The sequence below is a fragment of the Phyllostomus hastatus genome, unplaced genomic scaffold, assembly GCF_019186645.2.
Source record: "Phyllostomus hastatus isolate PE091 unplaced genomic scaffold, TTU_PhHast_1.1 phas_contig_402, whole genome shotgun sequence".
Lineage (NCBI taxonomy): Eukaryota > Metazoa > Chordata > Mammalia > Chiroptera > Phyllostomidae > Phyllostomus > Phyllostomus hastatus.
Genome location: NW_025333873.1, coordinates 8,091,399 through 8,107,390, shown reverse-complemented (window position 1 = coordinate 8,107,390; position 15,992 = coordinate 8,091,399). Strand labels below are relative to the sequence as shown.

General features: G+C 48.8%; 1 protein-coding gene and 1 long non-coding RNA gene across 2 annotated transcripts; one reads left to right on the top strand and one right to left on the bottom strand.

Moving 5' to 3' along the window:
- Nucleotides 1–6,961: 6,961 nt before the first annotated feature.
- LOC123822615 lies at nt 6,962–10,096 on the bottom strand. Its single transcript, XR_006786375.1, has 4 exons — nt 9,996–10,096; nt 9,218–9,287; nt 8,437–8,499; nt 6,962–7,336 (listed from the first exon to the last, which is right to left on the bottom strand). It is a non-coding gene; the product is annotated as an uncharacterized LOC123822615 (long non-coding RNA).
- Nucleotides 10,097–10,320: 224 nt separating this feature from the next.
- RHOB (ras homolog family member B) lies at nt 10,321–12,763 on the top strand. Its single transcript, XM_045844695.1, has one exon. It carries the CDS (start codon nt 10,713–10,715, stop codon nt 11,301–11,303), a length of 591 nt encoding a protein of 196 aa, XP_045700651.1. The 5' UTR covers nt 10,321–10,712; the 3' UTR covers nt 11,304–12,763.
- The last annotated feature ends 3,229 nt before the right edge of the window (nt 12,764–15,992 follow it).

Sequence of the window (15,992 nt, the reverse complement as noted above, 5' to 3'; positions counted from 1 at the left end):
GTGACTTCAGCTGAGTCTGGGTGTAAGGGCGTTGTTGGGGACCGGATTCTTGGGAAGGTGGCCGCATTCACTCACCTAGGACATGGGACTCCCAAGGGGAAAGATAGGAGCACATCTCATATGCCCTCGGCTGCGGTTTCTAAACTTGAAATGCAACCCAGGATTTATGTCACGTTTCAAGTTTCCTCCCACGACACAGGCACGTCTCCCAGGAAGTCTCCCGAGTGCCCGCTGGTCCAGCCAGTCGCTGCATTAATCAGTGCAGCATCGTCTATATCCGAAAAAACATGGAAATAACCCAAGTGCCCCCCAGCAGGAGAATGGATAAGTATTCACAAAGTGGAACACTACACAGGTTAAAATGAGGGAACAAGAGCTACATTAGCATAGCTAAAAATCAGAAAACATCGTTGAGTAAAAACAGCAAGCTGTAGAGGTTATGTAAAGTATATGATCAGTGTAAAAATTTGAGGTATGCAAAACACCACCACATACTCTTTACAACACACTCATATATAGTAAATATACACATAAATATGCACATGGGGATAATAACCAGCTGATTGAAGGGAGGGAGGGTGAGGACAAGGATAGGGCAGGGGTTTGCAGGAGTTTCATCTCTACCGAAATGATTTGAAATAAATATGGGAAATTCCAAGACTGGCAAAGCTGGGTGGCAGATATTACTCTCTACATGTTTCTTGTGCTTCAATCATTGTATGATTAAAAAATATAGAGGTCCCATTTCTTCAACACTGCCTTGCAGCCAACCCTTCTGCACTTGGGGTAGAGCCACACAACACAAAGCAGTCGGTGGCATACTTAGTTTCACTTCATGACAATGGAGTGACAACTTTTAAGTCAGAGTTTCAGAGGGAAAGGAACGAAGTTGCCTCTAGGGGGTGCTGTTTCCCCAGTGTGAGCTCAAGAAATGATTATGGATGGAGCAAATGATTTGGGGAGGACTCCTTGACCCAACTGCACTTTGCCAGAGCTGTGGGCAGGTCTCAGGGGTGATCTCACCATTGCCCTACTCACACGGCTGATTGCGTTTTCCTTAAAGCATGGCAGCCAGGTTCCAGGAAGAAGCATTCCAAGAGGGCCAGCTCCATTGTGCAAGTACTTTGCAAGCTGCAGCTTGCATCATCCTTACTAGTGACTCTTGGCTTAAGCTAGTTACAAAGCCAAACTCGGGCTCATCATGGGGGGGGTCCACACAGGAGCTGAATATGTGGAGGGGGGCATGCAGTTTGATGAGGGTCACCAAAGTAGTCATATGCCACTCAGTTCAAATCTTCTCTGACCCCTCCCCTCTGCATACCCAACATTGCACTTAACCACACTCGACTGAAACAGCCAGTTGAATTGTTATGATGGTTAATACTGTATTGCCATTTACAGGTGTGACCTGGAGCTCCTCTGAGGACAGGGACTCCTTGTAATTTCACCCTGTAACCTGCTGCTGGCACAAGGCACGTGTGCCTCATGAACAGCTGAATGACAAGAGCGGTTATCATGTCCTTCATGTCTGCCAAGTTCGAGCCCTGTCCCTACCTCATTTAGATGTAGGTGGCTTAATAGTTGTTTGAGGCCAAGCGTACTGAGTCCCTGAGTTCCTTAAAGCATGGCAGCTAGGCTCTACTGAAGTCCTGGTGCACAGGAGCTGCGTAACACGCTAGTGGAACAAACGAATGAGTAAACTTTCTAGGCAGTATACCAAGGTTTCCAAGGTATACATGCAGCAACTTCTTACGGAGACCGAGCTGTGCAGACGTTGTACAGCTCCACATTCCAGAGTTCTCCCTTCTGATGGCGGAGCCTTGAGAAGAAGAGTTTCTTTAGCTGAGCTGTGTTCCACTGACCTGGGCAGCAGGACAGAAGCGGAGGCCTGGGATGCTGGGGTAAAGTGTATCCACCACAGCCTCCCCACAAAAGTTTCCTGCTCCCCAGATTCGCTGGTTTGGAGAGGTGGCTTCTAATATAGACTCCTTCTTGTCCTATAAATAGCCACAGACACATCTTGGGTGGTAACACATGGGAGTGTGGAAACCCACCGCAAATTCAACTCCTCCCCTATTGCAAAATCCTGACATCATAATAGAACAGAAGAGGTGACTCATCTTTGAATAAATACTTTGATTAGATCATTTGCTTTGCTTTCAAGACTGAAAAAGGGAAGAGAAAAAGACTTGGTGTGATTGCCCTCCGGGCTGACCTAAGGAGGTAGCATCCTTCACCCCATGAACGCCAACCCCCTCTCAGCTGCGAGAATAACTTATTCTTACTTAAGACCACAATTCCCTAGGTTCCATCCTTTGGAATATTTCATCTTTTGGAACTCAGTGCAACCAACGCAAGTATAAGATCTTGAATAAAAAAATTAATTATGGATATTTGCTCCATAAAAATATTTTTTTCCACTTTATAAAAAAATTAACTAATTTCTTGCAGGTGAGCCCCCTTGATTTGTTAAAAATGAAATCCACCCAGGCCACATGCGGCCTGCTCTGCCCGTGTCTTCTCTGCACAGCACCACACTTCGTCCGGAAGTTCTGACCTTCTCTGGCTGATCTGCGGCATGTTCTCTGCTTCCCCGCAGTTCCCATTGCCGCCTAATGTCTTCCAGTTACGTTACCTGTGAGCCCCCCGCAGACATTTCGGTTTCTAAGCACTGAGTTCTCCCTCCCGTTTTACAGGTGGGGAAACTGAGACCTAGGGAAGAGGATGTGCCCAAGGCTGTACAGCTAGGCACTGGAAAACCTAAAATGCAGGCCTCCAGCCTCCTGGCACAAGGCTCGCTCTCTCTTCTGCTTCCTGCAGCGACACACCACATGACTGTAGTTTTGGCTCAACTGGCAAACGTATGCACAATTTCTGCATTTGCCACAGAAGCAGCAAGCAGTTGCCGGGGTGAATGTTGTAACAACTTCGCTTCTCTAACGGCAAGTTCTTGCACCCTTCCTCCTCCTCCCTCTCGGCCCGCCCACTCCCCAGGCCAGACGACCTGCTGTCGCCAGGTAAAGCTTATGTGGAAGGAGGAACATTTTTCTGCTTCTGCTGGTTGCTACTTCTCCTTTCCCCTCCGATGCCTCCTGACAAAAACCACACAGTAAATGTCCCAGGAGGTGCAAACGGGCATCTGTTCTTCTGGGGAGATCCTACTTGTTCCCCAAGGCCCTGCTCCAGGGGGACCTCCTGTGTGAAGCCGGCTCCACACCCTCTGCCTGCCTCTTAGTGATAACACCCCCCACAGGGCGTGTGCGTGTCCCTCTATGTTGGTCCTAAGCCTTATTTACCTTCTTTTACTTTATTGTTTTTAAATTTTAGGAAAGCTTTCCCTTTTGCGGTTGACGTTCAATGTTATATTAGTTTCAGGTGGACAGTGCAGTGGTTAGATGGTTACGTAGCTAATGAGCTGACTCCTTGATAGCGACCCTACCTTTTCTTTTGTGCCATTACCTCCCCTTCCTCACTCTGAAAATCCCTGTTTACTGAATTGAACTGAGAAGGCTGGGGTTGACAGGAGAGTTCCAAAAAACAGTGGACAAGCTCCACTTTTCTATCAAAATCAGATGAGTTTTAGATTTTGACTCTCTTTTTTGGAGAGGAAAGTAAGTCGTCATGCAACCAGGCCTGGGCAGGCTCTGCTGTTTAAGAAAGCCTGTGTGTAAGGTTTGTCATCGTCTAACCACCATGCTGTACACCTGACACTAATGTAAAATAATACTGAACGTCAACTGTAACTGGAAAATAAAGTTAAGAAAGAAAGCACCGCCTCCTGCTGGGACGAGAGGGGAGGGGCAGGCTGGGGAGGGGGCTGCCGCGCTGGGGCACAGTTGGAAAGCACTGGCGGGGCTCTGTCTGGAAAGCAGTGACGGGAGGTGGGGCGAGGAGGCTCCAGACTGTCCCAGCCACAGTGTGCATCTGAGTGTCTGCACCCCTCTGAAACCCAGCACTGAGTTTAGGACAAGAAAGGAAATCATACCAGTGGGAAGGACGAGGGTTCTGTAACTGAACGGAAGACGGAGCTTTGGCTGCCTGTCGCCACAGAAGTCACACTTGTGAGGCCGATGCTGGTGCAAGACGAACGAGGTTCTGTTCAGGAGCTGCCTGATCCAGGAGAATGGCGACTCCCGCCTCAAAGCCCCTCTCCTCTTCCTGCTGTGGAAAAAGTCCGAATGTCTTCAGCAAGGCCAAGACAAAAGCCAGTGTCTCGAGTTCCTGCTCCATTAAGTATGGTCTTTTGGAGCCCTAAGGTGTCTGCTAAGTGGTCGTAGTCCCCATCCAGGTAGCCTCGCTTGCTCCTGGCTGCTGCCTAGTTCAGACTCCCTCCTGGAGCCTGCGTATGGAGGCCACGTGGCTGTGGACCATGTGACTGCTAGGGCTGCAGGGTCACTCGATCCTGGGAGAGCGCACTTGAACCCACCAGTGAGTGCATCACCAGGTGGGTAAGAGGGAGCGAAAGGCTCCCTCCTGGAGGTCATGGGCCACGTGCCCTTAACAGCGTGGTTGTTTAGGCCACGTGGCCCGTAAAGGGAACAGCTGAGGACACCATGTGAGTGTGGGTCTCGCCGAGCCAGCTTCTTTGTTCCCCTGGGGTTATATTAGCATGGGCGGGACATGGACCAGGTGTCTTCTCAAAATGACCAATCAACCTCCCAAACTGTCATGCACTTCGGGTGGGTCTATCTCCCAATCAATCCCTTCTTTTCTCAGGCTAGACCGACAGCCCTCTGGTCCAGAACCTCTGCTAGCACCATTTAACTTCTATGGCACATGTGCCTGCCTTCCTCTGATCCCACCCCCAATTTGGTACCGGAGGGGCAGAGAAGGGATTTTGTTCTATCCAATTATCTTGCTAGCTTTTTACACATTCAGTGTATGAACCTCCCCCTGTCGTCCACTGACCAATGGGGGAGACTCCCTGGCGCCCAGACTGACTGGCTGGTTTATGGGAACAGTTCCAGGGGCTTCATAAAGATGCCTCCCGAGAGGATGCTGAGGGAGGAGGTAGCCAGTGAACCACATGAACATGCAGACATTTAGAGCAGTGCTGCCCAGTAGAAATAAAACACGAACTACATGTGTAACAAAATGTTCTAGTTGTCACATCAAAAACCACAATAACATCAAATTAACTTGAATTCTCTACCCAAATACATCCAACCTATTAACTCTCAGATATTTAAATATATACCCCCTATACCCAAAATATTATCAGGTCAACCTGTAATTAATAAATAAATTATTTGCGAACTTTTAAACATGTTTTTTCATTTACATTTTCACATTCTTGCGTTTATTTTATAGTGACAGCACATCTCAGTTTGGACACAAAATTTGCATAGAAAATACTCAATCTGTATTCATTCATTTATTTATTTATTTACTTTTTCGGGCTTGCTTTGAACACTCTAATTTTTCCAAAGTAAACGCTTTGGGCCCATCAATCTGTGTTTAGATTTCATAAACTTTCTAGTAGGAAAAAGCAGATTCATATACCCAAGTTGTTTCAAAACATGTATAAAAGCTGCCCCCTAACTGAATCAAGTATTATTTTTTACATATGGTTTAGTGATCCATATCAGTATTAATTATTTCTTCTGGGCTGTATTGAGACACAATTGACATGTGACAGTGTATGAGTTTAGGGGGTACACTGTGTTGATTTGATACACCTATCTATTGCACAATGATTACCACCATAGCTAACATCTTCATCACACCACATAAGTTTCTTTTTTGTGATGCCAACATTTAAGATGTACTTTCTGAGCAACTTTAAGTATACAATACAGCATTATTAACCGCGATCCCCATGCCACGCATGCCTTTCCTAAGAATTCATTCATCTTATACCTGGAAGTTCATACTCCTTGACTGACATCGCCCCATCTCCCTCACCTTGCACATCAGCTCTTAAATCCAATTTTAAAGTAATTAAAATTATTTTCACATAAAAAACTCAGTTCCTCAGTGGCACCAGCAGCAGCATTTCAAATGCTCCACAGCCCCCCCTGCAGCTGGTTACTGGAGGGGACAGTGCAGTCTGAGGGCCACCAGGAGCTGTCCGGGTGCCCACTGCCCGCTCCCCGGGCAGACGGGGGTCTGATCAGGGCTCAGTGGCCACATTTCGAAGTCTCACAGCCTGGCTACAGAGCTTCTCCCGGGCGCCCAGGCACCTCTTAGGCCTGGGCTACCCTGCGTCACCATCTCAGGGTGGGTGAGGGATGTTTTACTTGCAGTTGCTCATAGCTGGAGACCCTGGGAAGCAGCTTGATTGCTTCGTTAGGTAACTCGTGGCCGAATGGGCCCCGAACAGACCAGGTGGGACCATGTCGGTTTTCCCATGAGAAGTAATATGGCTGGTTCTAGAAGAGCCTGTCCCTTTTTAAAATTCGTACTGAGATGGACGTTGAAAATTTTTCTAGAGTCTTCAAGTCACTCCTTCCTTAAATTAGAAAAAATAAAAAAAAACAATTGGCTGGAAGGAATGGCTCTCAGTAAATCCTTGTTTGCAAAAAAATTATTATTACTTCAAATTATACCAGAATATCCAGTAATGGAGCTCTTAAAACTGAAAAAAAAAAGCAGATTTTTGTGGTTAAAGTTGTTTTCAATTTATGTATAATTAAAGAAAAATAAAGTCCATTTTTATCTGAACTATCTATAGCCTTTATTTCTTCTACTCTCTTTTATAACTTACTACTTAACTAGGAATTTATTTTTAAAGTGCTTGTGAAGTTAAATGTGTATAAGTATATATGTGAAGAATTTCTAAAGAATTTTAGAAAACGTCCTTTAGGGTTTTGCATTCTATGAAATACCTCAAAATAAAAATATCCATTAAAATGCATGCTTTTTGGTTAGATAAGGTTTTTTAATAATCATATGTATGCACTCTTTTTTAAGGGAAGAACCATGTAACGATTGCCACAAGGTGGCGCTAAAATCTAATGGACATTCCAGCCTCTGATTTTTCTCTGGGAGGAGTTGAGGGAAGATTTAGGGATCTGTAGGAGACACTGGGCAAAAATAAAGGCCAGATACATTATGATGAAGATTGGAGACAGATTAACATTCTTCTTTTGTCTGAAGGATAACCTCCGTCTCTCACTGGTGCAGGTATCTGTCATACTGTGAATCTGTGCTGATAAAGTTAATTATTAAAATGATTTGTTCTCATAGACAATCAATTTTATCCTTGCTCTTCAGTGGGAGTGTACCAGGCAGGGCGGGGACGGGCCCATCACCTAGTATGGAAAAGTTTGGCCTGTGAGTGGAGCAATCTTTGAAGTAGCCAGTCTCCTCAGGGCCTGCGTCGGACAGAAGCATCCTGAACAAAAAGAGAGAGAGAGAATACCATGAAAAGAAGTTGCTGCAGAACACAGATTTTTCCGTTTGTTTGCTTTGGCATATTCACTGAATATTTTTAGAAATTATTTTGATACGGAAATTCAAGCTTGGAACACCTCATATGATATGTCTGAGAATCAGAAACCAAGTGACTTAAATCATTCTTCCTGATTCTTTGTAATTCAGGTTTAAAAAAAATACATGGCACAAACTTTTAATTGTTTGATTTCTTAAAATATTTGAAGCTTAAGAACATGGCCAAGATTTCCAACCTAAGTTAGGACCAAGGAAAGCAGTGTTAATAATACACCTATAAAAGGTTTTGACTAAAAAAAGAAAAATTCAGATAAGAGTTTTCTAATAGGTCAAAAACCAAAAAAAAAAGAAAGAAGAAAGAAAGAAAAAGAAAAGAAAGGAGGAGGAGGAGGGGGGAGAAAAGAAAACATTTCCAGAATGGAGCCCTAATGAAACCAAGGGTCTTTATGACTTTGATTACATTTAGCTTTAAATCCTGGCGCTAGAAATCATAGTGCGGTCTCTCTATCTGTGCCCTTCAGAGACCTAGGCCTTTCCCGGGATAATCAGCAACCCACAAGGCAGCAGAAGACAGTAGCTGAACCTAATGGTCACAGTTCTGGGCTTCTGGCAGGCTAAAGATAACATCTTGACCTAAGTTATGTTTCAGCTCCAGAGCCCTAAGGGAAAGGCTCCGTGGTTCATTTTTCCATGAAACCAGACAGAGGGACAGATGATTTAATGGATTTCCGAACTGTCCTGAAGACCTGAAGAAATGATTTATTATCCCTACCTCACCTCTAACCAATCAGCTCCCAGCATGACCTCGAACCCCCTAACCCACAGTGTCTTATGATCTTGTCCTACATAATCAATCTGTAACCTACATGCCATCGGGGATCAGGCCTTTTTTTTTTTTTTTAAGCATTACCTTCCCATTCTCCTGGGTGGTGCCATTCATAATAAAATAGCCAATCTTTCTTCACCACAGTGTTTGGCTTTGCTAGTGCCAGGTGGACAAACTGTTTGTTTGATAATACTAAACCAATGATCAAAATAACTTACTTTCTCCCATGGGATCCCACTGTGGAAAAATTATTTACTTGTTGACAGTTCAGTCCCTTAGATCTGAAAAACAAAAGCAAAACAAGACAAAAAAAGCTGGGCATTGTGTGAGGCTAATCCACTGTGAAGGAAGCAGTTTGGTGCTTTGAATGTGCTGTTCTCTATAGGATGGGCCCTGGGGGTGAGAGGCATAATGTCTCGTTTGACCTGATTTTCTATCTGTGGTGTCCATGCAGAGACCTAGATCTGTATGAATCCAGAAGAAAACATCAGGGCTCAGCTGCAGCTGGTTGCATGGGTTTGCTTGGATGGCTGCTAAAGCAGAGTCTGGAGTTTGAGGTAGGAGACCCCCAGAAAGTTCCAACTGAGTTTCTGAACATGTAGGTAAATTATCCAGCCATTTACAGATTCTTACAGTGTCAGGCATTGTGCTAGATCTTCAAGATGGTGAGATAAGAAAGAATCCTGGCTTTCCAACATCTTCAGTGTTAGAGAGGCAGGCAGAAATATGAAGCAACATCTTGATGTGGTGGGTCTCTCCTTTGCTGAAAAACGGATATGCATTGCCCTGCCTCTAAACCGATGTAGACCAACTTGCTCAGCTGATGCTCCAGACCTCCACCATGGGCCCCGAGCTGTGTTTCAACTCTCTCCATCAAGGGCAGCCACACAAAGCTAGTCCCTGTTCCTAGAGTTTGTTTGACCCTTCACACCTCTGCTTTTGTTCATGCTGTTCCTCCTTCCTGGAAGGCCAGCGCTGCTGCCCCTCCCCACTTCCTACCTGTTCTGTCCTTTGAAATCCCTCAGTTTAGTTCTTCCGGATGCGATGTGGGTGTCATCTCCTGCAGGATCTGTGGGATGGATGAACTGTGGGTGTGAGACAGGAGACTAGGGACCCTGCACCCAAGGTGCCACCAGGGCTAATTTGTTATGTCCCCACCCTCTAGTTTCTTCCCCAGCCTCTTGTTGCCTAATGGGGGGGGGGGGGATGCGGTGGAGGGGTTAAATTTTATTGAACGGTCTTCTTCAGACGACCAGGTTCCGAAGTAATCATGCAAACCAGGGTCCATGTTGTCTTGTCTTCTTTTGTCTCTGCTTGGTAACTTCCTCCAAGTGGACATAAAGTTCTGCAACCAGCTTCACCCTTCTCTTTTCACTGTTCCTTTTTTCCCTAATTTTCATCTAGAGACCCAGGCTGGGGAGGGGAAGGCGGTAGGTGGTCGGACTTGGAGGAGCCGTGAGGCTTTGCCCTGGTCCAGCCAGCTCACAGTGACTCGGGTATCGGGGGGTCCAAACCTGGGCTGCCCCAGGGAATAACGGGGTGAGGGGGATAGGGTGACCGACTAGATCACGGAGGAGCCGCTTTTAAAATGAAAAAACAAAAACAAAACCCCCCAAACTTTGCTAGGAAACAAATGTGTGTGTGCGTTTATTTAAAAACAAAACCTCGTTAAAGAAGCCTCCCAGTCCCCCCAGAGGTCTGACCACCCGCGGGGAGTTTGCAAGGAAGAGGGGCATTTTGAGTGGGAGGAAGTCGTCTACACCCTACAAAGTGCCACCTTTTTGAGCACCGCTCTCCCAAGCCCCGCGGAATCCAGGCAGCCAGTTCCAGGGCTCCGGCACAGCGCATAAAAGCCGCGGTTAAGAAGGGAACCCTGACGCCCCCAAAGCCCCGCAGCGCCAACCCGAGCGCAGACTCCTTAGCCACCGCCTCTCCCAGCCCGGCGGCCTGGGCCGTCAATCAAGTTCGTTCGGCCCCGCCTCTGGGCTGCAGCGAACGGCCAATCAGAGCCGAGATCCGCAGGGATGAGCTCAGTCGGCTCGCTTCCCATTGGGCGGCTATATTAAGAAAGTGGCCGAACTCTTTAAATAGCGGGCGCTAGGGCCGCAGCCTCCGTCTGCCACCGCAGTCTGGCCTGAGTCCTGAGCTTTCCATCCCTCCTGGTAAGGCCTAGAGAGGCCCGGTAGGAAGCTAGGCCTGGTCCGCTGCTTGAACTACGGTTTGCGCATAAAGGCGCCGATCCCAGGTCCGGGGCGAGAAGAGCGGCCGCCGCCCGGGAGCAGAGCAGAGAAGCACTGTGCGCCCTATGCCCCCGCGCCCCCACCGCCCCCGCCGCGGCAGCCGGAGTGCACGGAGAGGACGCGCCACCGCCGGGTCTGGGTGCAGCTAGCGACTCTTGCCTCCAGCGCGCAGCCCGAGGTGAGCAGTGAGCGGCGAGCGGGACGGCAGCGAGGCGTTCGCGGGCCCCCTCCTGCTGCCCGGGCCCGGCGCTCTCATGGCGGCCATCCGCAAGAAGCTGGTGGTGGTGGGCGATGGCGCGTGCGGCAAGACGTGCCTGCTGATCGTGTTCAGTAAAGACGAGTTCCCCGAGGTGTACGTGCCCACTGTCTTCGAGAACTATGTGGCCGATATCGAGGTGGACGGCAAGCAGGTAGAGCTGGCGCTGTGGGATACGGCGGGTCAGGAGGACTACGACCGCCTGCGGCCGCTCTCCTACCCGGACACCGACGTGATTCTCATGTGCTTCTCGGTGGACAGTCCTGATTCGCTGGAGAACATCCCCGAGAAGTGGGTGCCCGAGGTGAAGCACTTCTGCCCCAACGTGCCCATCATCCTGGTGGCCAACAAGAAAGACCTGCGCAGTGACGAGCACGTCCGCACAGAGCTGGCCCGCATGAAGCAGGAACCCGTGCGCACTGATGACGGCCGCGCCATGGCCATGCGTATCCAAGCCTACGACTACCTCGAGTGCTCGGCCAAAACCAAGGAGGGCGTGCGCGAGGTCTTCGAGACAGCCACGCGCGCCGCGCTGCAGAAGCGCTACGGCTCCCAGAACGGCTGCATCAACTGCTGCAAGGTGCTATGAGGACCGCGCCCACCCTCCTGCCCTGCCGGCGTGGCCCCGCCTCCCGGGCCGGTCTTCCCAAGGACCGCACGGGACTGCCTGAAGTCTGCCTTCCTGCCCGGCAGCCGTGGCCTGGCGGCTGTTGTTCTGGCACCGGGAATCGGCGTGGGAGGCACCGGGCGCCCCCTTTCCAGTGTCTGTGTGCGTCCGGCTGTGTTGCACAGGCCCAGGCGCCCCACTGAGTGCCAAGGGTCCCCTGAGCACCCTTTTCTGAAGAGCCAAGCCTCTTCAGAGTGTGTGGCTGTGTGTAGGTTCTGGCTACCCCCTCCCACCTCGTCTTATCCCCCCCACCGCCCACCCCCCCGCCTCTGGTCCCCGGAGAGGAGTTTGGCGCGGGGTGCTGCCGCGCCCCATGAGATGTTCGCTCATAACCAGCGAGCTCCTGCTATCTCTTGTCTGTAACATAGACCACGGGAACTGCGGGAGGGGGTGGGGCTGGGGAGGGTGGGGTGTTATATAAATATAGATTTAATTTTATTTTCGGAGGTAGGATGGTGTTATTTAATGGTGGTGGTGGGTGGAGTGACAGGGCATAGAACAGCCCTAGCCCAGCCTGGGTCAGGCGCCCATCCAAGCATGAACAGGACTTGGTCGTCTTTCCAACCCCTGGGGAAGGCAGTCGCCACTGACTTGGGGCTGAGAGGACACAGCTTCTGAATTCACAGCTTCTGAATTCACGTCTCCTGCACGCCAGCCTCCAGCAAACCCCTCACCAGCTGTGGGAAGGAAGAGGGAGAGTGTGCTGCGGATCATTTTTGCCATAAGCGAACTTTGTGCCTGTCCTACAAGTGAAAATTGTTCAGTCCAAGAAACTGATGTTATTTGATTTATTTAAAGGCTAAAACTTGTTGGGTTTTTTTTTTTTTTGAAAGAATTCTTTGCACAATTGTTTCATTGTTTGACACTTAATGCACTTGTCATTTGCATAAGACAGTAGCATTCTGACCACACTTGTACGCTGTAACCTCATCTACTTCTGATGTTTTAAAGGAAAATGATGATGACTTTTAAAATACGAGAGGAGAAAAAACCACTAATTTTTTTTAAAGTGGCAACACTGTTTTGCGATTTTATTTGTGCAGGTATGCGCACTATTTTAATAAAGGGCAGTAACAAGTTTTGGGGCCTCTTTAAACCTCCCTCCCCCCTTTTTTTTTCACAAGGCAGTCTTTAAAGCTATGTGAAATTTTCTCTGCATCTCCGTACAGAGAACGAACTTGCCCCTAGACTCCTTCCTCTCCCTCCCTTCCCCACCCAGTGGTACTTCTACTAAATTGTTGTCTTGGTTGTTTTTTATTTTTTAAATAAACTGACAAATGACAAAGTGGTGAGCTTATGATGTTTACATAAAAGTTCTATAAGCTGTGTATACAGTTTTTTATGTAAAATATTAAAAAATTATGATGATGACATTTATAAAATGACTCCTGTGGTTTAATAGTGTGTAAAAATACCCTAGTGAATTGGGGGCAGGAGAAGAATTCTGCAAGGCGAGGTCTTCCCACTGACTTCATTTCCCTGATAGTATGTGCAGTGAGTGAGGAGGAAATTACTTCGGGGGTGTGCTGGGGTTGGGTGGCCACGGGAGACCAGGTTGCTCTGGTCCCAGTCCCAGAGGGAGGCCGAGTGGGTTACCCAGGCACCCAGTGTCAGAACTTCTGACCTCTTGTGTACTGTCTATACATCTTAAAAACAACGGGTCTCGTGAGAGGCCTTGCTCCCTATTCCTTGAAACTTGGAGTTGTCATTTGCGCATTTCCAATGTAGATGACGTTTTCCCACTAATCACTGGTGGGGGGCCAGGCTGTCTGTCTAGAAGGTCGGTTACTGGGTTTCCTTCAGCTGCTCAAGGGGTCACCATGGAACTGTAGGTTGTTACCGTGGGGCTGGAGTTCCTGGGTTCCGCCCAAATCGGGAGCTGACTTCTGTCACTGACCTTTCATCTGAAGGTGTGTCTACAAAGAACCTAGAGTACTTTAGCTGAAGCGCCGAGAATGGCCATGTGATGGGCAGCACACTGCAGGTCTTGGGCGGCTGTTACTTCAAGCTGGAGCAGCCACATTTTGAGAGTTAACCCCCGTGAGCTCTAATCTCAGACACTCAGCGGGCTGCAGGGGCCTCAGCACCAGACGAGGCAGGTTTATACTTGGAGACCACGTGAAAATCCTGTGCAGGCGTGATGGCTCAGACCTGCCAGCTCTCAGCAGCTTCTGGAAAAGGCAGTGTGACAGTGCCAACCTCTCCCAGCTCCCTGAGAAGTGTGGTTTTTGTTTTAGGAATCAGCACTTTCCGGGTTTCCAGCGCGTAGCGGCTCCCTCTCCTCCCCTCTCCCCACACCCTGGGCAGAGACAGACATGATCCTTTTTGAAGTTTGTGTTATAACTTGAGGCTTCTGTTTCCCTGTCTCTCCGTAGACATCCAGAACTTCTGTTGAGCCAGGCAAACCTGATTGCTGGTGACCTTTCACCCACTTAAAACACAGAGGGGGTGGGGGTGGGGTGGGGTGGGGTGGGGGAGTGGGACAAGGCCTCCTCTGCTGCCTGGCCCACGTTGGCCAAAAGAGGGGGAAACTGGGCTTCTCCAGGAACAGAGCAGGGAGGCCCCCTCCCTCACCTTCCACCTCTCAGCTTCTGTCTCTTTCTTCATTTTAAAGACAGAACTTCCCATGGAAAAACAAAATGTTGACTTGCAGATTTTACAGCTAGCAAATCCTTCCGTACCAGGGAGTGCAGGGCCCTGGAGAAGAGCTCAGACTTGGGCTCAATGCCCAGGACTTGGCTTTGCAGCCAGCCAAGACCCAGCAGATCCAGCCCCCTGAAAGGGCCTTTTCTGGTTTTTCTGCCTGCTCCAAGGTGCCTGGTACCTATAGCTAGCTGTCTTTTTGGGGGCGGTGGGGGCGGGGTGGTGGTGGTAGACGACCACTCAGAGGACGCCTGGCAGCCTGAGTTGTGCTTGTTTTAAAATGCATGGCATTTGATAATCCTGCCGGAACACACTCTTCTTGCTGCATTAGGATCCAACTGGAAAATATAAAGACGAATTGCTGTAGGCTGGAAAATCAATTAGGAAAAAGAGGTAAAAACATCTGGTGTTACTTTTCGGGTACGAAAATTCATTTTGCACATTTAAAATAAATGTGCTGATTTCATTTAATTGCCTGTTGAACTGTTTCATGGAGAATAGCAGGGAGTTTCATTGATCCTGGGCATTTTATAGCAAAGGGCATTGGCTTGGGTTCTCATTTAATCTTAATTTTAAATCAACCTGGCTTGTATTTCCAAGATCTTTTTTTTCACATGTGGTTCAGTGTACTTAAAATGGTGGCTTTCAAACTTAGCCCTGCATCAGAGTCACATGGGGGACTTGAGACGCAGATGGCCGGGCCTAGCCCCCACAGCTTCTCATCGGTAGGTAGGTCTGGGACAGGGTCTGAAAATCTGAGTTTTCAACAAGGTCCTAAGGGGTGCCGATGCGGCCGGTCCTGGAACCACACTTCGAGCAACACTGGCTTAGTGTATGGCAAGGTCCTTGTCAATGCACAGAGGCAGGAGGCCATGTGGTCCATAGTAGCTCAAGGTCCTCACATCTGGGGAGGTGGGGGGGCGCACCCCGCAGTCCTGACTTCCTTAACCCCGGGGAGTCAGACAGCTTCCCCACAAGGACCAACCCCACAGAACCCGTATCTTCTCCCGAATTCTTGGGCAGGGGGTCTCATGTCTTCTAGAGATTTAGTTCTGCTACTCCCCGGTGCAGAATGCAACAGCTCTCCGTGCTGCACTCAGCGTGGGCACGCACTCCGTCAGCTCTGCTGAGACGAGGCATCATCCAAAAGCAAGTACCGTGTTTTTTGGACTATAAAACGCACCCCCCCCCCATTTGGGAGAAATAATGGTTGTTAATACTGCTGTTGAGTTCTGTTTACATTCACGTTGGTGAAATATTATGTTACTTATGTTATTAAATATTTTATCACATTGTTTGCTTCAAAATTTCCCCCCCTATTTTCCTCCTCTAAAACCTAGGTGCGTTTTATGGTCCAAAAATACAGGTAAGTCGCAGTCCTTGGGCAGGGAAGGGAGACATCGACTACTCGAGTACTCGAATGAAAGCAGTAGACCCAGGGCACGGCAGGAGCAGGGGGGGTGGGGAGGGCATCATGGAGGAGGAGACATTTGACCTGGGTCTTGAAGCAGAAGCAGGTGACGTGTGGAGCGAAAACAGAGCTCTGGGGAATAGAGACCCTTGGGTGAGAACTACCCTCTACTTTTGGCCCCTTGGTATGCATTTCTCCAGTCAAGAAAAACAGTGTTATCCAGCCAAGCCAAACACAGCCTCTGCCCTGCTCTTCCTGTCCACACACTGGCCAGGAGAGCAGGTTGGTGATGATGGTGCCATTGTTTTCTCTGTGCCTTCCAGGCGGACACAAGGGCTAGCTTTGTGATAACCATGTTCTGGGAAATAGGACGCTTGGGCTCAAGAAGGCTGTGGCACCACAAAGGGACATTGTACTCCAGCCCGCTGGGAGATGGCCCCTTACCCCTGACTCTGTCCCTCTTCCGGCTGCAGGGAGAACCTGGGCACTCAGAATGCTCCCCCGACTTTCTGGCCTCAGGCGTAAGAGCCTGGAGGACCCCAGTTCACGCCTTCCTA

What these genes read in the sequence shown, in the direction of transcription:
- RHOB (XM_045844695.1), top strand. Translation starts at nt 10,713, where the DNA reads ATGGCGGCCATCCGCAAGAAGCTGGTGGTGGTGGGCGATGGCGCGTGC.